The sequence below is a fragment of the Nanorana parkeri genome, unplaced genomic scaffold (genome assembly GCF_000935625.1).
Source record: "Nanorana parkeri isolate BGI_ZX_2015 unplaced genomic scaffold, ASM93562v1 scaffold222, whole genome shotgun sequence".
Classification (NCBI taxonomy): domain Eukaryota; kingdom Metazoa; phylum Chordata; class Amphibia; order Anura; family Dicroglossidae; genus Nanorana; species Nanorana parkeri.
The window spans coordinates 1,076,029-1,100,719 of record NW_017306490.1 but is presented as its reverse complement, the minus strand read 5'-3'; the positions used below and the strand labels follow the sequence as shown (position 1 = coordinate 1,100,719).

General features: G+C 42.0%; 1 protein-coding gene across 1 annotated transcript in view; it reads left to right on the top strand.

Annotated features, from left to right (window-relative positions):
- Positions 1–2,903: 2,903 nt before the first annotated feature.
- Positions 2,904–24,691, top strand: part of DRD4 (dopamine receptor D4) — a 48,615-nt gene continuing 26,827 nt past the window's right edge. Inside the window, exons 1-2 of the mRNA XM_018556046.1 lie at positions 2,904–3,404; positions 18,132–18,244. Coding sequence (XP_018411548.1) covers positions 3,165–3,404; positions 18,132–18,244 — 353 coding nt within the window. The 5' untranslated portion in view covers positions 2,904–3,164. The remainder of the gene's footprint in view (positions 3,405–18,131; positions 18,245–24,691) is intronic.

Here is a 24,691-nt window from a genome sequence, read left to right as displayed (position 1 = left end):
AACATTTATTATTGCCCAATTTTTTGGTAAAATATAAAAGATGGGGTCACGTCGGGTAAAAAGACACTAAACATGTCAAGCCTTAAAATTGCGTGCGCGCGCGAAACCTCAAAAAACGATAATACCCAAAATTGGCCATAGGCGACGCTTTAAAAGCTGTTACCGCTCATCAGTTTAGTGTTATCAGTGATTGATGGCCCTAAAATGATTGCTCTCACTGCGACGTTCGCGGCGATATGTAACATGTGTAGCGCAATTGTAATTTTTGCGCGCTGGGGCACCGGACGCGTATTTACGTTTATAGGCGCGTAAACGTGGGGGTGGGGGAGTTAAACATTTTGGGGGGGTTTTTTCCCCTTTTTTTATATGTGACTTTTATTTTATTTTACTTTTTTATGTGTTACTTTTATTTTTTTTTATTTATATTTATTTTTTTGCACTTATTGTTATTGCTATTATATAGGGGGATAACAACCCCCTATATAATAGCAAAGGCACACTGACAGGTCCTCTTTATGGAGATATTAGGGGTCTCTAGAACCCCTAATATCACCTGTGGACCCCAAAAGAAGCTGATGAAGCTGGTGCCGCGAGCGAGCACATATAGGCGATCGGCGGGCTATGGACCCGCTGATCGCCTATATGTGAAACACCCGGTACCGGGTGTTCGCATTGGACGGGTCTTTTCTGCCCGTGCGTGCCCGCTAGGGGGCGCGCGCGAGCAGAAAAAAATTGCCGTCTGGAGACGGCAACCCGCAGATGCTGCAGTGCCGTCCGTCCGTTTTTTTACTACGGGCGGACGGCAAGAGGTTAAATTGCATCCTACCACATCACATGGTAATAGGTTACCATGCAATGTGGTGCGATGCAAGACACGTGCGATGGCTAGGTGTGTTGGGGTGCCATTAGGAAAACATGTAGTACACTTAACACTGCAACATGCAATGCATTGCTTGCGCCCCCGCATCACATAGGGGTCTATTCACAAAGCAGCCGAAGGATCTAGCCGTAGCTTCGGCGGATCCTTCGGCTAGCTTCGGCCCCAGGACCCCTTCGGTTCAGTAGAACCGAAGGACTGTTGTACGGGCTATTATGCATTGCTAGATTCCTATTGGCTATTTTAATTTGCGATAGCCAATAGTAATCTAGCATTGTACCTGCCCTCTGCTGCAGTTCTCCATCAGGTCCATCAGCAGAGGGCGGGTACACTGCTAGTTTACTATTGGCTATTGCAAATTGAAATAGCCAATAGGAATCTAGCAATACATTCCAATGGGCAAAACATTTTTTATTTTTTTTCTATTCTGACACAGCACCGTGTCAGAATAAAGAAAAAAAAAGAAAAAGCAGTGTTTCTCTCCTGGGCGGCCAGGAGCGGGAGACTCCCAGAGCGCCTGGGAGAGTTTTTTTTTTGTGACGGCAGCAGAACCGCCGGACAATAGAAAACTGTTGGGCTGAGCTAGCTGTCATTGCTGGCTCCGCCCAATCGTTTTCTATTTTATTTATTTTTTACTTTTTTAACTATTTTTCTGTTCTGCTCAGTCCCTCTCCGCTCAGCGGCATTCGGCTATTCACTCACTGCTGTTCGGCATCTGAGCATGTTCGGCCGACCCAAAGCCACGTGAAGCCACCCGATGTACAGCTGATTTCAGCCGGTACGGCTGAAATCAGCCGTACCAGCCTGAAATGAATAGCCGAAAAGCGTTCGGCTCACTTCACTTCAGGTCGGTCTTTCACTCGGCTGCCTACGGCAGCTTAGTGAATAGACCCCATAGATGTAAAGGGAACCTTATAGCCCTTTTGAGCTTCTGAAAATGCTAGTTGCCTGGCTGTCTCTGGCCTCATTGCTTTCTAAAGGTGCCCATACACCTATCGATTATCATTCGGAAACCATCCACGAATGGTCATTTGAACGATAATCGATCAGTTGATGGTAATCCAGCAATTTTTTGACTGTACTCCTGGATGAATTTTCTCAAAGGGAAAACTTTTTTGGAATCGTACAAAAGCGTACAAAAATCATTGGATTAGTGGCGTTTTCATGCGGGGAAAATTGCAACAAGAGTACTGCACATGCGCAAAATCTGTTGTGTCGATCGACAAAATCAGTGAGTTAGTTTTGCTAACAAACGCTTTTCGACATCAAAATTGGACTGTGCATGATGGGGTATTCGAGCAGAAATTGAACGAGGGTTCGATGACGGCACGAAGGAAATGGAGCGATAATCGCAGAGTGTATGTGCACCTTTAGACACTCACCCAGAACAAGCAAGCAACATCCGAATAAAGTCAACAGTCCTGATCTGCATGCCCGCATGCTCTAGAATACATGCATACAACTCAGTCTGCTTTCTTCTCTATATTTTCCTATAACCCAGCACATGCAATCATGATATAAACCTTGTGCAGATCACAAAGCATATATGTGCTAGACATCATCTATGCAGCATACATGTAGGATCCAGGTGACAGAACACAGACACACATTAGGTCCCCTCCCTGTACTGCTGTCACATCCACAGGCTCACAGCTATACTAAGCCAGGCTTGGTGTTGGGATGTGAGCAGTTCCGAGATCTTTCTGCTGATTGGAGAAGCTCCAGGACAAACCTCTCTCTACCTTAATCGGCTTTCTTCTCCTGTACGCGACCCACTTGCAGATTAATCACCTTGGGATCATTCAGTTCTTCACAGAGAAGAAAAGCAAGGAATTTCTCCCCTGCAATAGACAGAGGGGGACCACCAACACCTGTCACCTGTCAAATCTGTCTTTAACATGTGGAACGAGGCTTGGACAACGTTCAGCACTACCAAAGGTCCTCATCAAAGGGTCAAGATCTACTGTTGAGGTTCCCCTTGACCTTCTTGCAAGTGCAGCCTGTACTTTAAAGAAAGTTAACCCCTTGGTTGCAGTCCAGCAAAAATGGAAAGCAAGTCTGAAGACCACGGTGTTGATTACCTGTGTTCAAGAAAAAATGAACTTATGATCTGATCAAGGAGACCATCCCTAGAAAAGAAGAGGAAATAGATGAATTATCCATGGGACAAGCTACTGTTTCTGGAAGACAAAGGAAAAAGAGGGAGACCGGTGAAGAATGAAGTCCTGTTAGGTGTATGCTCGTTTGCTTTGATGGGACAGTTGGGTCATAGCGCAGTAAGGAAGCCATGCACAGGAATATCTCCAACCAAACTTCTGAGGCTTCAGGAGATACCCACTATAACTATCTGGCCTTGATCTTCGGGCTCATACTGATTGTATTTATTATCTGTGGGAATGTGTTAGTGTGTCATAGTGTCTGGACAGAGAAAGCCCTAAAAACCACCACCAATTATTTCATAGTTAGCCTGGCTGTAGCTGACCTTCTTCTAGCTGTCCTTGTTCTCCCACTTTATGTGTATATAGAGGTAAGTCTGCACTATTTTGCATGCATCTCATTTTGTTTGTACATTTTACATTTCCAGAATATTTTGTAGGTAACTCCAAAGGAGACAATGTTGCACTGTGCTTGGGTGTTATTCTTATAGACATGCAGTAAAAAATGTAACATAATTTTGAACTTTGACATTATGCTTCTCTCGTTCTGTGTAGAAGAGGGGCAATATCCTTTGCTGGCTAGATGAATTCATGGTTTCTAGTACTTCTGCCTTTTATTAGCTGTGAATCACTGCCTGTGGAATCTCTAAGGTAACCCTTTAAGGTATACTATGCTATTTTTCCAGTCTTATACTGTATAAATGAGATCAGCATAGTGGAAGCAAACTTATCCATGAGTGTTAATGGTTTAAGGGGAACAGAAATCACAATCCCCCTGCACCTTACTGTCCACTGCATAATATTAAATAGCACACGACATTCTGAGAACCTGGGGTTGCTAGTTAAACTCTCTAGCCTGCCCATCCTAGGGTAACACTTCACCAACTTAGGATTCTGTTTGTGCAGTACTGAACCGGCTTTCCATTGCAGATTGTAATGACCAGCTTTTTTTCTTTGGAGCCTTGTAAGTAGACAGATACCCCATTATACTCAACAGGAATGGTTGGCTTATTTGCAGCACTGAAAGAAGGCAGACTCAATAAATAGTGAATTGATACTCATAGAAGGCTGGATAGGGTATATCTGCAAAATAGTGATTCTGAGGTTTGGCATACTGTTTAATATATCTCAGCAAAGGATGATGGGGGGCGGGGACGACGACGACGACTGTGCATGGTTGTATAGTTTCAAAATATAAATGTACATGGAGACAACCATATTTGTGGATATATAGGCTCTAGTGCCTAATTAGCAATACTAGTGGGTCACTGCTTCTCTGTCTTATAGGTCAGGTCTGACCTTCCTGAAAACAGTAGACTCATTATAGAGGCTTTTGAGTTCATAGATGGTAATCACATACCCTGATATACAGATGACCACTAGAGGGAACATTTATTAATCAATATAAGGAACAAGAAGCAAGCGACTGAAAGTCATGTCAAAAATACTTTCAGGGAAATGTTATAATAATAATTCATACTGTGTACTAAAAAATACTCTATAGTCTCCCTTCAACACCTAATGGTTCAAGGCATTTTCCAGGCACACCGAAAGCATTGGGGATAATTTATAGAAACATGAGTTGGTAAATCAGATAAGTCAGCAACAGAAACCAGTCAGTTTTCCAGTTCTCATTGTTCTAGCACAGATTTGTGAATGGAAGTACATTTTGTGTGTCTTCATCTTGTGACAGAGATGTCATAAATAATTCATAGTTTTATTTTCATGCATATTAGTATAGTATTGAGTAATTTTATGGAAGCATCAATAGCATCAAGTCATTGTTAACCTTGATGGGCAGATGGATTAATAATCAGAATTGTTTGTGTGGATGAACATGGTGCACATTCATTTCTTTTAGGGGCCCGAAGTGTAGCTTAAAATTGGCCCTCAACTTTCTTTCTATAAAAAAATAATGTGGTTTGAAGGACAGAAGAATTGTCTATGGATTACCTTAGAGCTCATCACACAAAGGCAGCCAATTCATTTCCAGTAAAAAGGCTACTAATGGGGGAAATTGTCCTGTGTCTATTGTTCCCCAGATAAAATTGTAATTCCAGGCATGTTTGCTATAAATGAAGACATGCCTGCTTACAAGATACACACATGTATGTCTATGAGTCTATTGGGAGAAAGAAGACTGCTTAGAGATCAGACATTTACAGATTTGCCATCAATGGCCGTATTTTATAAAAATTTGTATAGCTAAAACTTTTTCTTTTTGTTTTGAATAGAGTAGGCAAAGGTTAGAGCCCCTGTCAGGTATTCTTAACATCTGTGTCCCTACCATAAAAATCCACCCTCTCTTTTTGTCCTTGTAATCATTGTCACAAGGACTGAAAGTGAAAAGAAAAAAAATAGAAAATCCAAAACAGGAAGTGAGTGGTAATCTTCCAATGGGGGCAGCTGTTCTTGTGACAGCTTTCTAAGAGAGGATTTGTCTCACTTTGGAGAGATTTCCTCTCTCTTCCTGTTGCATCTCCAGGACAATACGTGAGGGACAATCTTCACAAGGGGACACAGACAGCAAAAAAATAAACTAACAGGGGTTCTAACCCTTTCATATGCTATCCAAAACTGGGGGGAAAATGTTACACATATACTTTATCTGATCTACATCTTTACTATTTTAAGGATTGTTTAGGTAGTGTTCTGTGATACTTGCTTTTTATATCCAGTGGTAATGTCCTGGATGGAATGGTGGGAGTAGCAACCACAACAGATCTATAAGCTACAGGAAAGTGTCAACAAAGGTGGCAGAAGCTGTTAATGGTGGCAGGCCAGGAGAGATAGCAGAAGCTGATAATTGTCGCATGCCTGCAGTGGTGGTGGTAGCTAGTAACAGTACTATTGACAGGAGCTGGTAATGGTGGCAGGCCAAAAGATGCGGCAGGAAATGGTAAGGGTGGGAGGCCAGCAGAGGTGGCAGGAGCTAGTAATGGTGGCAAGTCAGCAGAGATGACAGGAGCTGGTAATGGTGGCCGGTCAGTCAGAGATGGCAGGAGCTAGTAATGGTGAAGGGGCCATTTGTTTACAGAGCCAAATTACACACAAAAAAATGTAGTTGGTAGCATCAGCTGCAGAGGTTTTGTTGGGAGACAGGTGGATTCCTCTCTCTATAATAAAACCAACAGCTGTGCTGAAGGTTTCTCTGACAGCAAACCGGCTGCAGGGCAAGCCAGTGGATACTGTGCAAGCTCTGGCAAGTGGTCCAGCCTTGACACCCAAAAGTCCATGAGGTCCTCACTTCAAAGAGTGAACACATGAGCTCTGCATCCTAATTATTCAGGAGTCATATGGTTTAGATGTTGCATTTATAATGTTACTGCTGTCTGCAGCCGAGTTGTGCAGCGGTACAGAGTCATGTTTCATCTCATGCGTGTGGTACCCAAATGTTTTACTATGGCTGAGATGCTGCAGATGTGTAAAATATAGCCCAGACTGCTAAGCTATGTGGATTGTGGAACAGCTTTGGCTGGCCGGTAGCGCTGGGCCAGTGACACTCTAGTGACACCAGTTAAATAGGATGGCTTCTCTCTCCACTCCTCTGCAAGCAATCCCTGCCCCAGGAGAAGTTCCTACCTTGCTGATGTTCTTACTCTCCCTCCCTTTGCTTCTATCCAGTCTCTGGAACAGAGATGCAGAAGTGGAAAACAGGCCAGCAGCATGACAATTTTAAAACTATAAGTTTAGACCCAAGGGCAATAAAGATGAAAAGCACAGGTAGGGGTTTTAATACAAGAATGAAGCGAACACAGATGATGCAGCAGTGGAAAATAGGTCTGCAGCAGGACATATATAATGAAAGATAAAAGCCCTAGTATATGGGAAAAAGGGGATGTGTTGAATGCGAGTGATATAATTTAGGTGCACACCTTTCTTTCACTTAGGTTTATTTTTCTTTCAAACAATATAATGGTGTGCTACAGAAAAAAAGGTAGCTTAAACAGCAGATAGTTAAGAACAAGTAAAAACTGCATTTTAGGCACCCCAACATTTTTAAAAAGAACATATCAACATAATATAAAAATCCCCCCCCTCCCCCCGCCCCCCACCTCCAAAAAAAATAAAAATAAAAATTCCCAAGCACTACCACTGAAACAAAAGTTCCCTTTTTTTCGAAAGCCTTGCAGAAAAACAAACGTTGCTAATTAGAAAAAAAAAAGTTGCTATGGATGGGACAGCATGCTAAACGCTGACCTCAAATCAGCCAGTGCAAAAACTAAAAAAAGCACTTAATAAAAAGTCAGCAAAGGGGTTGATTTCCCAAAGAGCTAGCGATCAGAATAAAAGTACAGTTTTCTAACTGACCCTGAATCTCTCTCTATGCAGTTTGGCAGCTTTCCCTATCCTTTCCCTGTCACAGCTTTTAGTACAGAGAATCCTGCAGACATGATTTTATCTCCATTGATGTATGTTTTTGCTTCCAGTTACTTGAATAAGGTACTTAAAATTGCATGAAATACTATTAAAAAAAGATAAAAATGCAGCGATTTTATTCTTATCTAGCGTGAATTAGCCCTTATGTGTCCTGAATATCACTGGACAGTGTTCGCCATGAACTCATATAAACTCTTTTAATCTTTCCTGACTCTGCAGAGCTTTTTCCCATGCATTCAAATTATGTCTGTCCCAAAACATTGCTCCCACTATCAGCAATGTCTATGGAACCCCTAAAAGTATACCAGGTACTGGTAAACTCAACATGCGCCATGTAATGCCTGCTACTGAATGGTCATATTGTCTCACAAAGGTGACCTCTACATAAATTCTGTCTGAGCATCCCCATGTACCAGCTACCTCGAGGAAGTGTATCACTAGTGGCACCCTCCTCACTCTCCGGGAAAAACTATCTTAAGGCCATATAGAAAGTATGATGGCTATATTGAAGGAGTGGTCAAGACTTAGTGTTAGGTACCTTGGTGTGAGCCTGAAGTGACAAGGAAGGCCTCCCCTTGCCGCTCTCGTCTCAGCCCTACTGGAGATGAGACAGCAGCTGAACAGGCAGAGAAGGGCAGAGTGCTTGACACACCGGAGGTGATGGTGCTTATGGCTGGATGCCGGAGGTAGCTAGTGGCTGATAGCAGATCAGGTAGTACTGGTATGAGAAGCTGAAGCCAGGTCAGGGAAAAAACGGATTTGGTAACGTTCAGTCAGCGTGGTACAGAAGCAGGAAGCAGAAGCGATGTCAGGAGCAGGCCGGGTCATACACTTGCAAGCAGAATGGTACCAAATCAGAAGACAGAGGGAAGTCAGAAGACAAGCTGAAGTCACAAGGCAGGCAGCAAGCAGGCAGAGTCAGGAATCAAGCTGGGTCAGACAAGTATCAAAACAGGTACAGGAATGCAGACTACAGCTGAAGATCTATCAGCAAGTTGCAGATGCAGGAGTCATCCTTAAATAGCCCACCTGGCGCCAAGAACAGGCATGCGCATGCTATTGCACGTGCATGGCGCATCGGTTTCGCGCATCCGCATTGGCTCGTGCAGCGATCCGGGCAGAGGCGGTACTATGGGTGCTGACTAATGCACCCTGACACTTAGAACCTTTGCTAGGTTCTATCGTTGCCTATGTATCCCTGTGGGGAGATCTTTCTTTATTTTTGTTCCAGCAACCACTGGTAATGGAGAGAAGGGAAATCCTCTCAATCAGGAACAGAGACAGGGAAAACAAGAGATAAAATCGCAGTGAATGCTTTCTCTTACTAAAAAGTATTTTTTAATTGCTACCTGTGATCTGGTTGAAAAGATTTATTTACTTGTCTATCTCAGTAACCACTGTAAAATGCTTTGGCAAGACTTCCATTTCAATGAATTAAAGTAAACATATGAACTCTCTAAGATACTAGCAAATAGTTGATAGAATAGGATGTCAGCAGCCATCTTTTCTTTCTGCCTTAGTTCTCCCAGTGCTGTTCAGGTACCCTGAATTCTTTCCACTTTTAGCTGTTTTGGATTTGTCATACTCCAGTCCCCATTCTTTAATCCAATGATCAGTACCTGGGTAACCCATTGACAGGCCCAGGCATTGTCATGGGGGAAAGGAAGTATGCCTATGCAATGGTGGATGGAAACGTACCAGGCTGTTGGCATCCAAACGGGAAAAGAGCCTAGATGCAAAGACAACTATAAGCAGCTGATGCTGTAAGCCATCCGATAGTGCTTTCAAGTTGCTCATTTTAGTAAGCCTACAAGTACACTTCAAAGTGGAGCGTCACCAAAAGTTATTTTTTTTAGTTTGTATAGCGTCCACAAGGATTAGAACCTCTATTAGTTTTTTTTTATCACTGCCTGTGTCTTCGTTGCAGAGATTTTCCCCCACTTCCTTACTAGGACAGAAAACCGATGGGAAATCTCTCCAGCAGGGACAGATACATCATTTCCTGTCCTGGAAACACAACAGAAAGTGAGAAGAAGTCACCCCAGCTAGGGGAAATCCCACATTTGAGAAATTTTGCTGAAACAGGTGTCCCAATTGGGATATTTCTCTTCTGTGTCTGTTCCGGTAACAACAGATTATTAGGGATGAGCTCAGGTTTAGATGGAACCCAGTCCAAACCTGAACTCCTCCAAACCCTGAAGCAACATGGGGCAACCCGCCCAATCCACTGTGGGCTTGGGCATTCCGCGCCCTGCAGCTGCACATAAGAGGTTGTGCTAACATCATTGACATGATATGGCCACATGCCATTGACCAGATATAGCCATATGACCATAAAAGGTCAATAATGTCACAGCATCCAGCCCCCTTGCTTATGTGCAACTGCTGGTGGGAATTCCCTGGCCATAGCTGATTGGGTGGCAGCAGAAGAAGCTTCTTTCTGTGTACGGAGGAGCTCAGATTTAGAACATGTTCTGTCTGAACCTGAGCTCATCCCTACTCTTCAAACAAAAAAGGGTTTAGCCAAAGTTCTGCTTTAGCCATATATGGTGATTCACTTATAGAGCCTAGGACAGTTCCCACTCAATAACATGACTAATTCTATGAGATTTATTTTGGTTATTTATTAACATCGTTTCAGCTCAGAAATAGGCATGGACCCAGCTCATGTGAGAACACATAAGCCCTCAAAATCGCAGTTGTAGAAGTTACAGCCATAAATAGTAACGTGGGGAAATGTCATCCATTTGTACCGTATTTTATAAAGATTGTTTCCTCTAATTTTATAAAATAACTATATATAGAGGGCAGAACAATAGAAACCCAGTCTGGCGGTACAAATGGGCTTGCCCTTGACATTTTACATGTGAAACGTCATGAAGAGAAGCATGTAAACACTTTATCAAGTAACAGATTACCAAGAACAGACCTAATTTTGACCAAACTGCCATTGAAAAATACATCGTCAGTATCCGAAGAGCAATTTTGATCTTTCAGTTGTTTTCAGAAGCCACAGACTTAGAGGTGTACAATGAATGAAACAGAACACTAGACACCTGTTATACTATATATGTCTGTTTAGAAGGTGGTGCTTGGTGAACATGGGAGCTCTTTGATGACATCCCATAGCACTTACAGTAGCTATATGGAGTATGACAGTAGGGGACTATACAGGTAACTTTCCTGTCCATGGTAAATTATTAAATTATTTGCCTTACATTAGCACTCGATGGACAATAGTTTACAAAAACATTGGGGGGAATTTATCAAAACTGGAGCAGAAAAAAATTTGCACTGCAGTCAATCAGCTTCTCTGTGTCATTTTCAAATCCTAACTGAGCAAACTGAAGAGAGATGCTGATTGGTTGCCATGGGCAACTGCTCCAAATTGTGTCTGTTCCAGTTTTGATTAATTCCCCCCATTGTCTTTTCATGGGCAGGGCCCTTCTAACCATCTTGTCTTGATTTGTATTGTAACTGCAATGTCTTCCTTGTATTGTAAATCACTGCGCAAACTGTTGGCACTATATAAATCCAGTACAATATAGCTATTCCTCACTTAACGACCGAGTTCTGTTCCTAGGACTAGGTCGTTAAACGAATTGGTCGTTAAGAGAGGAACTGTAAACAGTACTGTGCGGTATTAGTACAGTACTGTACTGAAGTGTTGGAGATGTACAGTACTGTACAGTGTACTGCGAATCTTTAACTACAGTACTTACCGAGAATAGTAGCGGAGAACGGAGTACAGTACTGTATGCAAGATGAAGTCGGTGAGAGGCCACACTGCCGCTGCCACATTCCCGCACGTACTGTTGGAGAGCTGGTCGTAAGTGCGAGCAGTCGCTAAACAGGTAGGTCGGTAAGTAAGGAATAGCTGTAATAGTGACTGGTTCTAAATACATTACTATGATGGTAAATTCAGAGTGTAGGGAAACACCATCAGGTTGACCTGAAATGCAGCATCTGTGAAGGGAGCCTATACTCATAGATGTTATTAGTGGTGCTACATACTGCTATCAGCTTGATTGGCTTTAACACCACAGAACCATTGTGGCATTACAGCCAAAGCATCATAGGTCACATCATAGCTAAGCTATATGACTACCTATAATAAATAAATAAATAAATTAGGCTATAATTGGATGGTATACGAGTGACACTTTTTATAGTAAAAAATATAGATCAACCTTTCTCAAACTTTTTAACATGGCAGAACCCTTTGAATAACATCAAGGTCTCAAGGAACCCCTGCTAACAATTATTACACCTAAAAGAGTCAAGTTTTCCCGCAGCCTTTTGTAATCGGTAAATAACTTTATATATAGTGCTATATTGTGCTACATTACTGTGAATTCCATTGAATTACATATAATTGTGTACCACCCTTTGCATTTGCAGTCCACAGACCCTTTTTGCATGTGTTAGCAGCAGCTTTGCTGTTTAACTGCTGTCCCCCTACCAGTTTTTTCCTTTTTATGTCACATTTTTATATTTTTTCTTTTCAGTTAGGTTTAAAATATGGGGTTAAGTGTTTTAGGGCTGTGGTTTAGTGTTCTAGCATTTATTTTTTTAATTTTAATTTGGGATCAGCAGCATGTACTTGTCCATGACACAGACAAAGCTGCCCTTTGTGTGCAACACATCGCTGCATGCTACAGCAGTACACTTCAGTGCTCCAAATCACAAGACTCTTAATCATCAATGAGTAACTTGATGAGTAGGATTCTCAAGAATTCTTCATATCGGATGTTGAGGAAGAGAGCACCAGGAGCATATAGGAAATGGACAGCTGGTTTGGATAAGCTATTGCTATTGAGGTTCCAGCAGCTGCAGTTTACAGCCAAGGTGTCTTAAGCTATGAGGAGGGTGGGGATGACAAGGTGGCAGAACATACCTGGGTGCCAGAGATTGCAGCAGAGCAAAAAAGGGAGTGGCAGAACATTAGCGAAGCAGGATTTAGTTGAAGGCAAAGGCCAGCTTGCAGAGGAGTGCAGCAATCCTATTCCAATAAATGGCACAGCTCACACGTGCAGGCCACTGCTATCTCCAGGATTGCAAAACATTGATCAGCAGCCTAGTCGTTTTTTAACATATCTGTCGCCAACAGCACCATAGTAGTTTGCAAACTCTGCCTGTGAAGTATCAGTCTTGGTGAATGTACCAGTGATTTGGGTACCACACTTATGAGGAGAAACATGAATCTGCACTACAAAAGTGTTTAAATATTGTTCAGTGAGTCAGTATAATATTTTGCTGGGTTTTTTTTTGTGAAATAATACACCCTAATGTTGTTGTTTTTTTAAATTATAAGCTGCCTGGTGCCTTTTCCTTTTCAAAATGTGCCCTCGTAAAAGTGTTTAGATACTGTGTATAGTCAGTGCAATATTTTGCTGGCTTTTTTCTGTGAAATACTTACACTCTAATGTTTCATGTTTAACAGTAATTAAAACAGCCTTCTATCATACAGGGAACTACAAGTCGCAGCTGAACTGCCGACTTGTAGTTTCCTAGTAGTACAATGACATTATAGAACATGGAATAGAATATAGTCAGTTTCAGCCATATTCTGTTCCATGTTCTATAGCTTGAGCAGGGTGCTGTAAAAAAACATACCAGCGTGGGGGGACAGCGGCCAGGAACATCGAGGCGGGTCTCTGTATCAGGTGGCTGCTGCTGGGTCCTCGCAGCTGAGGTAACGAAGGGAAGGGGGAGGAGTCCGGTGACGTCACGGACATCGACGTCAACGGACTCCTCCCTCCTTCCCTTCGTTACCCATCACGGACAACTACATCACCCGACTCCTCCCCCCTTCCCTTCGTTAGCCGACAGAGCCACTCGGGGAGGGGGGGAGGAGTCAGGTGACGTCGATGTTCGTGACATCACCGGATCTCCGACGGAAGCCGGCGGAGAGGTGAGTACTTTGATCGATCAAAATGATTGTGATCGATCAAAGAAATTAACGATTAATCGAAGGATTAATCGTTAATTTCCGCACCCCTAGTCCATATATATAAATATATACACACCCATACACACATTCATACACTTATATAAACAAATACACATACACATAAATAAATAACTATACATAACCCCAACCATGGCTTATTTCCTACTAATGTGCATATTTAATAGCTATAAGCCTATGTAAAATTCATAAATAACTGTTATTATATTCAACCATGTGTATGTGCTATATTTATTAAACCAGTGAGATTCGCTTTCAAGCAATCGTTTAGTTAATTTAAAGTGCAAATCAGATTAAATGTTAAACCTGATTTTTTCTACTAATATGCCTTTCCCTCCCTAAGAAAGGAAGAAAAAAAAAAAAGGTAGCAGCAACACCCCCCCATCAAACATATACACATAGTACCTCCTGACTTTGCTCCTTGTTGTTTAATCCCTCTAAACCTCTCTTTCTCTTTTATTTTTGGGTAATTTAGATTTTACCCCATAGATGGGGCCAAACCTGGTATTGACAACCATGGATTCCATATCTTATTACATTTCTGGGGGCATCCTCTATGTTTAAAAAGCAATTTCTCTTTTAATAGTACCAGGTCGACTTGCTTACGCCACTCCTCTACTGTAGGTGGGTTGGGGGGTGTCCATTTAAAGGCAATCATTTTTCTTGCTAAGAACAAAAGTCTTATAATGATATCCATGAGTCCCGGGATCTGTTGTTCTTCTTCAACATAATTTAGGAGACAAATTCTAGGATCCAGTGGTAACTTAACTCTGAGTGCTTGATTAATAAAATAAATTATGCCTTCTCAACATCTAAACAATTTGGGGCATCTCCAAAGCATATGGATCAAATTAGCTTCCTCACTCCTACATCTGGGACAGTTCCCAGTCTCCTTTCTACCCCATCTAAACATCTTCAAGGGAGTATAGTACGTACAGTGCAGGATAAATAATTGAGTCATACATTGACTAGAGGAGAGTGATAATTTAAAGGTGTTTACCAAAACAGTTGACCAGGCCTCCTCTGTGAATGCTCCTATGTCCTCTTCCCAACCTTTCCTACATGTCTGTATCCTATCAATCGACCATGATCTTAATAAGCCTTCGTACAGTCTGGATATTGCACCCTTCTTATACTTGGACTTTGCAACCATATTCACTAATTGAGTACGAATAACATCAAAATTTCGGGAACTTCTCTGAGATTCCAGAGCATGCCTTAATTGTAGGTATTTGAAAAATTGAGCATTGGGTAGTTGAAACTCTTCCTACAACCTTTCAAAGGATATCAAATTGTCCTCTTCAAATAACTGATATACAAATTGCAGTCCTCTATACCTCCAACTCTCAAAGTCTACCAATTTCTTGAAAAGAGTTAAACCATATCGTAGTAACCAGGGTAATACCTTCGTATTTCATTATTGATTTCATCAATTGCCAGACTTTGGCCATCATAGACAGTGTAGGATATTCTGAATGAGACAAAATGGTACCTGCTTCTAACTGAGAGAGAAGAATCTAATTAGAATTTCACTTTTCAGTCTTGCTCATGCATAAGGGAAAAATAATACTTGCATCTTCAGAGACACCTCTTAATTTCCAATGTTCAAAAACCTGTTAGCATATACAATTCAGCATACATTAATCCCTGTAGAGAGTAATGATGTGTTTTGAAAATTGCCACAGTTGCTTGTGACACAGCTATATCAGGTTTTTGGTCACGTTAATATTCAGAACCGCAGGGGGCCTTCCAGTGTTTTTCTATTAATTTCTGTAAAAATACATTTTCTTTTCTGCCCCCAGAGTGTAAGAGAGTATGATGCGAGAACCATGCCATAATACCCTGAAAGAGGTTATGCACAAGTCAGCCAGGCTCTATTACACTGCAAAATGCTGTGCTGGTAGCTTGATTGCGAAGTGTTTAAGCAGCTTAAAGGAGGGAAGAACAAAGGGTGGGCCTGATGTTCTTTCATAATCCGGTGAGGAAGCAGGTGACATAGAAAGCTACAGAGGTGCATACCATATTTTAGCAGTGTGCAGTTCTCAAAATTGGCTGAACAGAATTACTAATGTTTGGCAGGTAAAACAGCTAGCATTTAGCTGTTTGCCTGGAATGCTGCGTTAATGGTCGATCACTATTATTATTATTATTATGATACAGGATTTATATAGCGCCAAAAGTTTGCACAGCGCTTTACAATATAAGGAAGACATTACAATCACAATACAATTCAAGACAAGATGGTAAGGAGGGCCCTGCTCCTGAGGGCTTACAATCTAAAAGCGATACATGAGGAGGTAGCTGTGTGGGGATGAATTGTTTGAGAAAGTGATAACTCAGTGGTTAAGTTGAGGTGGGATAGGCTTCCCTGAAGAGATGAGTCTTAAGGGATTGCCTAAAGGCAGTCAGAGATAGACGGACAGGTTCCAGAGGATGGGAGAGACTCTAGTGAAGTCCTGGAGGCGAGTATGGGAGGAGATGACAAGGGAGCTGGAAAGCAGGAGGCCTTGGGAGGAGCAGAGGGGACGGTTAGGGTGATATTTTGAGACAAGGTTTGAGATATATCCAGGGGAAGAGTTGTGGATGGCTTTGTAAGTGGTTGTTAATATTTTGAATTTTATCCTTTGGGCTATTGGTAGACAGTGTGGGGATTGACAGAGGGGGGTTGCAGACACTGAGCGGTTGGTTAGGTGAATTAGTCTAGCAGCTGCATTCATGATAGACTGAAGGGGGGATGCCTGTGTAGATGTAGGCCAATGAGGAGGAGTTTGCAATAGTCAAGATGAGAGATAACAAGGGAGTGAATGAGTAGTTTTGAGGTTTAATTGATGAGGAAGGGGCGTATTTTGGAGACGTTGTGAAGGTGAAGGCGGCAGGATTTGGATAGTGATTGGATGTGGGGAAGAAACGTGAAGTCCGAGTCAAGGATGACACCTGCACCTTGGCATGGGGGGAGGGTTGGATAGTTGTGTTATCAAACTCAAGGGAAAAGTTGGGGGAAGGTGCACGGGCCGGAGGAAATATCATGAGCTCAGTTTTTGAAAAGTTGAGTTTTAAGAAGTTGTGACATCCAAACGGATATGTCGGATAGTAGATTAGTGACACGCAAGGACACTGAGGGGTGAGTTGTGGAGTAGAAAGATACATTTGAGTGTCATCGGCATAGAGATGGTATTGGAAGCCATGTGAGGTTATTACCGGACCAAGTGTAGTGTAGATGAAGAAGAGGAGGGGTCCAAGCACAGAGCCTTGGGGGACCCCTACAGAAAGAGGAAGTGGAGGGGAGGAGTTAGATTTGTAGGTGACACTAAAGGAGCGCTTAGATAGGTAGGAGGAGAACCATGAGAAAGCAGAGTCTTGTAGGCCAACCGAGTGGAGTTTTTTGAGCAGGAGCAGGTGGTCAACAGTGTCAATAGCAGCAGAAAGGTCTAATAGCAAGAGTAAGGAGTAGTGGCCATTGTTTTTAGCTGTTAGTAAGTCCTTAGTGAGTTTTAGGAGGGCGGTTTCAGTGGAGTGTAGAGGGCGAAAGCCGGACTGTAAGGGGTCCAGAAGGTTGTTATCAGCGAGGTGGCGGCTCAGGCGGCTGTAGATAAAGCGTTCTAGGAGTTTGGAGATGAATGGGAGTAAGGAGATTGGTCTGAGATTGTTGAGATCGGTAGGGTCCAGTGAGTGTTTTTGTGTGTGTTTATGAGAGTTACAAAATAAGTCTGTTTGGCAGCACGGAGGGAGGAGTTATATTTTAGGAGGGCAGCTTTATACAGGGTGAAGTCTTGCAGAAGCCTAGTTTTCCGCCACAGTCGTTCAAGAGCACGGCTATGTCTTTTTAGATGTCTGGTTTCTTTAGTTTGCCACGGTTGTAGTTGACGTGGTCGAAGTCTGCATGTAGTGAGGGGAGCCAAGGTGTCTAGGGAGGATTAGCGTGAGCTGTTGTAGACAGAAGTAGCCAAGGTCAGGGCAGGACAGGGGTGAGATTTTGCCATAGAGGTAGTCAGTAGCAGAGTAGAGAAGAGAAGAGGTGGCAAAGGTTTCTCCGAGTGACAGTGTGCCGTGTAGGGGGATTCAGGATTGGGGACAGAGTGAGTCAGAAACTGACAAGGTTGTGGTCAGAGATGGGGAAAGTGGTGTTGGAGAGGTTGCAAGCAGTGCATAGGTGAGAGAAAACAAGATCTAGTATGTTACCATCACAGTGAGTAGGAGTGTGTGTCCATTGTGTTAGATCAAAAGAAGAGGTTAGGTTAAGAAATTGAGTGGAAGCCAGGGGTGTGTATTTCTGAGGAGAGAAAGTAGGGTAGCCAGGCAGAGAAGTCATCAAGAAAGTGAGATACCGGTCCAGGGGGGCGGTATATAACAGCAATCCTCAGCAAAATTGGAGAGAATAGGCGAATACAGTGTGTTTCAAAAGAGGACAGGGATAGAGAGGGAGGTGAGGTCACTACTTGGGAAGACACATCTACCTTGCAAAACAGCCTTGAAAATATGGTACAACAGTTTTATTAGGATTTCAGTCTTTATACCTCTAAATTACTGACCAAAGACTTATGCTTTAAACAGCTTTAGTAACCCGTCTCGGCTTTGTAGAGAGGAAACAAAGGTCAAAGTCTAAAGCTGAAAGATAGCAAAATTTGGCAGCAAAAGTCTTACCCTTGTTTTATGAACTGTGATGTTATTTTTGTTTTAGTACAATCCTCTTCATACTGCTCCCCTCTACTTATACACGACTCTAAACAGCTTTTTTTTAACTATTCAGTTTATAGGAGGGGCCTGGACCCTAAGCCTTGTCCTTTGTGATGCCCTCATGACCATGGATGTCATGCTCTGTACAGCTTCCATCTTCAATCTCTGTGCGATCAGTGTAGACAGGTAAGTGATTTCGGCATGTATAGTAGAAAACCTCTCTGATGTAAGATGAGCTGCAGAGGTCTGTCAAGGCGGCCCCAAGATTCCCCCCCCCATGTGAATGAACAAAGGGTACATAGTATCCCTGGTTACTTATTCACATACAAAAAAGTAAATAATAACACTGATGACTTTTTAAAAACAAACAGAAAAAAGCCCTTGACGTATATCAATCATCATTCTAGTCTATTGATGTAGATCCACCTGTAATCACTATAAATACCAACCCTGATGAACCGCCAAAACAAACCGTGGCCCGATGACACTATCCACTCCCGACTGAACTCTTAAATGACAGTTCCCCAGCCAGCAGATAATTGTAAACAAAGGAGTGAGGATGCTGCCTAATGTCATTGACTAAATATAGCCTTGGGGTCACCCAGCATCCTCACCCCTTTCTTCACATTTACTGGGGATTCGCCTGGCTGGCAGGTGAATTGGGCCAGGGATGCGTCTTTGGTTGCTAGGATGTCAACGGCTGCTGGCATCCGATAGCCCTGAGCAGGTAGCTGTCACATTTAGTTGCAGTAGTAATACTTCCCACTGCAGCTGGAGATTTGTCTTAGAGGGCAGGCAAACAGCCCAAAAGGAAACAGTTGGGTGGAGCTAGCTGTCACTGCTAGCTCCACCCAATTATTTTTGTAATTAAAATGTTTATTTTTTTTAAATCTTTATTTTTTAGTTTTTTTATTTATTTACATTTTTAAATAATTTTTCAACTCTTATTTTTAACTATTCTCATTGATTTGCTATTCTGCTCTGTACCACGGAAGTACCAAGCAGAATAGCCGAGCCGAATGCCGCTCGGCAGCATTCAGCTATTCACTCACTGACGTTCAGCCCCTATGAGAATAGGGGCAAACAGCAGCGAGTGAGCTGCCGGAGCTTCGGCTCAGCCATACTGAGCTGTAGTGAATAGCCGAACATCGTTCGGCTGACTTCACTATGGCTCGGTTATTCACTCGGCTGTCTTCGGCAGCTTTGTGAATAACCCCGTAAGTATGGACCTGTGGGTGGGCGGGTGATCAATGCAGCTGATTGTATTGTGGGGGCTAGAGAGGGGGACTAGGGTATCGTAGTGTACACCTAACCTTGTGCAAGTCTTGTAATAGCTCAATTGTCAAACTTTGTAGCCCCCTATAGAATCTACATTTTTCATGTGTACACTTTTCATGTGTACACAATAAAACACATTGCAAATAAAGACACATTAAGATAAAGGGAAAAAGAAGCCAGAACAGGCAGGTCACCATGTCTGACCACATTCTAGGTGGATTATACTTCACAACATGACCTCCTGTTCAAGAATTTCCTGGGTACAATACGTGTTTCATATGTTAAGACTATTTAAACCTGCAATAATTTCAGCCAGAGCATGCTTGAGTTCTGCTCTATGTTAAGTCTCTTCATTGTATTTAAATCTGTACTAAGCTTGTAGTGACTATCAAAAAGGATTTATTGGGGAAATGAACAATCCAGTTAAAATACTTAGAAATGAACTTAAATGAACACCGACATTCTCAAAAATGAGATTATGCTTTGAAAACGATCAGAGGATTTGTGTCTGCATTGAAGAATCTGGCAGTTGCTTAGAGACATTTCTGGAGGCAGAAAAAGGTTAGGATGAGCTGAAAGTCAGAAACTGAGGTCAAAATTTAAATAGAAAGAGTGTTGGTGGACATTCTCCTTGCAGCCTCCCAAGTCATACATATTCTGGCTTTCACTCCTCTCAGAACGGAGCAGTATAACAAAGGTTGTTGCTGGAAGAGCTAAACATCACAGAAGAGATTAAAGCACTTTTGAGATACAAAGGAAAATAAAAGTTATTGTCGAGTTGTATATGAATATTTGAAACAGGCTTAGAAGTTGCTCCAGTTCTGAACTATTCCAGCAACACTTAGAAAGCAAGTGAAGAAAGTGAATACTTCTTATGACAGTTTGGAGCCAGTTCATAAAATAGATAAGGGCAACGGGGAAAAACATGCGCGTTTCTTTCTCTGTTCAGCAGGTTAAAACAACCTTCCAACTTCCCCTGCGTGTTCAGATTCTCTACAAGGTCATCTTTCTACTGAACAATGGGCCTTTTTTAATGCCCTCAACCTTGTACCACTCACAGAAACATACATAGTACTCATTCTCTACTACTGGTGTCTCTATAGTTAGCAGGAGGTACTACTGTCCCTGGATATGATGCACCATTAAATTGCACCCAAGACATACACACAAGAGTCCTCTATTCCCATTCTGTACTGGCTTCACATCCCAGAATTACATATGTCAAATTTGCTTGTGCTCCACAGATGTATCATAAGTGGAGCTGTGGACTGTACAGTGGAGAAGTGATTGTGTAACACCACGCAGGGTAAAGCTGGCCATACATTGCTTAGATTTTGGAAAGAACATTCTGTCGACTTTTTATTAGTCGATGGGGGTCAACTCGATGAGCAATTTCAACTGTAGTGAAAAATAACCTTGAAGGAGCAGGATGCAAAATTTTTCTCAAACAAACAAAATTATAACAGTGAATGTGGCTTTCATTACGGAAACTCTATTAATTCCAAAATAAAATGTTAAAATAAAATGAAATTTCACTCGACATTCGTCAGGTGTCTGATGGCATTACCGGGTGGTAAAGAAAGATCTCTCGTTGGTTTAAAAAAAATATCGTTCGTCTGGAGATCTACAAGTGTATAGCCAACTTAAATCTATTTTAAAGTGGGACATCTGCAGCATTACTTGGTAGTGGTGAAGGTGCAAGAAGACATAGCATTGGAAAATACAACAATGCATTTCTGTTATGTGATTTTGCATAATGGCTGAGACAGATGAAGTGCTTATCAAAGTTTTTACTTTACAGAGGACATACGTGATAATACAAAATGTATGTCATCTGTGGTAGAATGACATTTGTTCTAACCTCTACATTAATCAATGTTAACTATATAATGTTTCTGTGTTCTCTATTACTTATCTGGTCCATATCAGCACAAACAGGAAAAGCAGATAGTGGCAACTATTAATATTTAAAGTAGAGGTATAGCGAAACAAACATTTTAAACAAAAACATTTTTAAAATGTCAGTCCGAAACCCAATTTTTTTACTAACCTTTTTACATTTTATCAAATATTTTATTGTTATTTATTTTTTATAAACTTTTACATTTTTTATTTTTTTATTATTTCATGCATTTATTTTTATTAAATATTTTCATTTTTTTACTTGCTTTAACTGCTGGGGGGCTTCGGTGAAATATCAGGGGTCTAAACAGACCCCTGATATTTTCCTGTTGAAATAGAAAAAGAGATTGAATCTCTTTTTCTGCATCCCTGTTATAAAAGAACAGGAATCCTCTAGGTCCAGTGGATACAATTTTCCAGCATTCCAAATAAAGATGTTTTTAAATGATATTATAATGGTAGTAAGTAGAGCAGGGGTGCCCACAATTTTTGTGTTAAGATCTGCTATTTAAACGACGAGCTACATGAGATCAACCAGTGGGGAAAAAAACCTCCCTCACTCTCTCTCCTGGCTCTCTCTCCTCGCTCTGCTGGCTGTCTCTCCTTGCTCTCATGGCTGTCTCTCCTTGCTCGCTCTCATGGCTGTCACTCCTTGCTCATCCTCCTGGCTGTCCCTCCTTGCTCATCCTCCTGGCTGTCTTTCCTCGCTCTCTCTCTCTCTCTCTCTCTCCTGGCTGTCATTCCTTGTTTTTTCTCCTGGCTGTCTCTCTGCTCTCTTGGCTGTTTTTCCTTGCCCTCTCTTTCCTGGCTGTCTCTCCTCGCTCTCTCTCCTGGCTCACCTTGCTGTATTTTGCAACAGGCTGTGTAAATTCATATTCTTTGATGTAATACATAGCACTTCAATCACCAGAATCCACCAGAAAGGTGCCAGGGAGCTTGGCCCGGCAGACTCAGGCTAATAGGTAATCATGTGTGCACAGCTACATAAATATACCAAAATGGAATAAAGGGGCCACCATTCACACCCTTCGTGATCTATCAGCATCAGCTTTGAGAGCTACTGGTAGATCACAATCTACCTAATGGCCTCCCCTGAAGTAGAGTGTTGTACTGTGTTAGCCATTGATTAAAGCCATGAAAACTGCATGTTCTGCATGTTTGGCTGAGCCGAAGTGCAGAAGGACTTTGACTCAGCCAATCCAACATCTGGATGGCTGAGCCGCAGCTCCAGCAGCTCACTCGCTGCCATTCACCCCTAATCACATAGGGGCCGAATGGCAGTGAGTGAATAGCCGAATGCCGCCGAGCGGCATTCAGCTCCACTATACTTTTTTCACTATTTGCTATTCTGCTCGGTATCAAGGAGGTACCGAGCAGAATAGCAAATAGTGAAAGAAGTTAAAAAAATTAAAAAAAAGAGAAAATATTTTTTAAAATGTAAATAAATATTAAATTGAAAAAAGTAAATAATTTTTTTTTTTAGTGGAACTAGCAGTGACAACTGTTACCTATTAGTCGGCATCTGCTGGAGAGAATAACAACTGGGCGGAGCTGGCCGTGACGTCATGGCCGTCTCCGCCCAGTTGTTATTGTTTAATGACAGATCAGCGTCCCCAGGTCTTTTGGGGACGATAATCTGTCATTACAACTGGGTGGAGCCGGGGGGGAACTGTTCTGGTATTAGCTTACAGCAGAATATTAAAAGCCACCAACGTAAGGTGGCAGCAAAAGGGTTAAAGGTAAAAGTCTAACATACTGTTTAAGGCTATAATTTCTACTGAAATACTGGAATACTATTTGTCTGCATTGCTGGTGCTCTTTAGCTGTATAGCTGAAAGAAATGTTATATTTGTTGATGCTCTGTTAAGAAATAAGACACTTAAAATGTCCCCTGAAAAATAGGATGTGCTGAGGTAACCGCTCCACAAAAGCTCAAACTACAACTCTCCTGGACAGTAGAGGCAAATTTCTACCCTAGAAGATCAAATTATCCAAAAAGAGAGAGCATTTAAAAAACAACAGAAAGAGAATGCCTGGCTAATAGACAGTTTCAATAAACAACTGCTGTGGGCCCTTTGTCTATTTAACCCCTTCATGACTGAGGCCTTTTTCCCATTTTTTGCACCCATGTTATATTCCACATTTTAGGCCTGAAAATTACTTAAAACCCCCAAACATTTTATATTTTCTGAATGCCAAAACCCTATAGCATAAAATGGTGGTAGTTGCAAATTTTTATGTTGCGCAATATTAGCGCAACTCCTTATTAAACCCCAAAATTTAGTGACAAATTTAATTAAATGCCACAGAACACAATAAAATACCAATTTTTTAATGAATGTAAAAGATGAGGTTACAACGAGTAAAACGATACCCAACATGCCCAGTTTACAAATTGTGTGCGTCCGTGAAACGGCGAATAACTGCAGTACCCCAAAAAGTCCATAGAAGACACTTTAAAAGCCCCCACAGGTCATCAATTTAGAGATACCCCAAAATACTGGCCCTAGAATTATTGCTCTCACTCCGGCGTGCGCAGCGATACCCAACATGTGTAGCGTACGTAGGCGCACTCGACGCGTGTTTACGTGGCGATGCGCGTGCTCGCGGTGGACTTTAATTTTTTAGCACAGTGGTGTAGTGGTTAGCACTTCTGCCTTGCAGCTCTGGGGATCCTGGTCCTGGGGGTTTGATTCCCCATTGAGGCCAGATTACTATGTGCAAGGAGTTTGCATGTTCTCCCTTTCCTTGGGTGGGTTTCCTCTGGGTACACCTCCCACACTCCAAAGGCATGCTGGTAGGTTAATCAACTCCAGACTAAAATTGGCCCTCAGATGTGAGATGGGGACCTTGGATTGTGAGTTCCTTCCCATCAATTACTGATGTAAATGAGCACTGTGTAAATTGTTGGTGCTATATGAATACCTGTAATAAATAAAGTAATTAGATGACACTCAGTTAAGTAAAGTAAAAATGCTATCATAACGCAACGTGAAGTAAGTAACACAATAAATAGTCTCCCAGATTTTAAGATACCTGGACCAGATGGATATAGCTAATGTTAGAGAGAGAGTTAGGCCTGGTTCACACCTGTACGTTTTGTAGCGCGTTCAATGCTCTACGAACGCTCTACAAAACGCTCAAACATGAAAATCCCATTGTTTTCTATGGGTATGGTTCACACCTTGCCGTATTTCAGCCCGTCTGAACGCGCTACAAAACGGCCTACGCCTGAAAAGGTACATGAGCTTCTTTGCAGCGTTTTTGTTCCGCGTTTCCATTGGGATACAGCCAAGTAGCCCTCGGAAACGCGCGTTTGTCGACAAACGCGCATATTCGATACGCCTAGGTGTGAACAGAGCCTTAATTCCTAGTTTAAATGATGTGTCTGTGTGTATATATGTATATATGTGTGTGTGTGTGTGTGTGTGTGTATATATATATATATATATA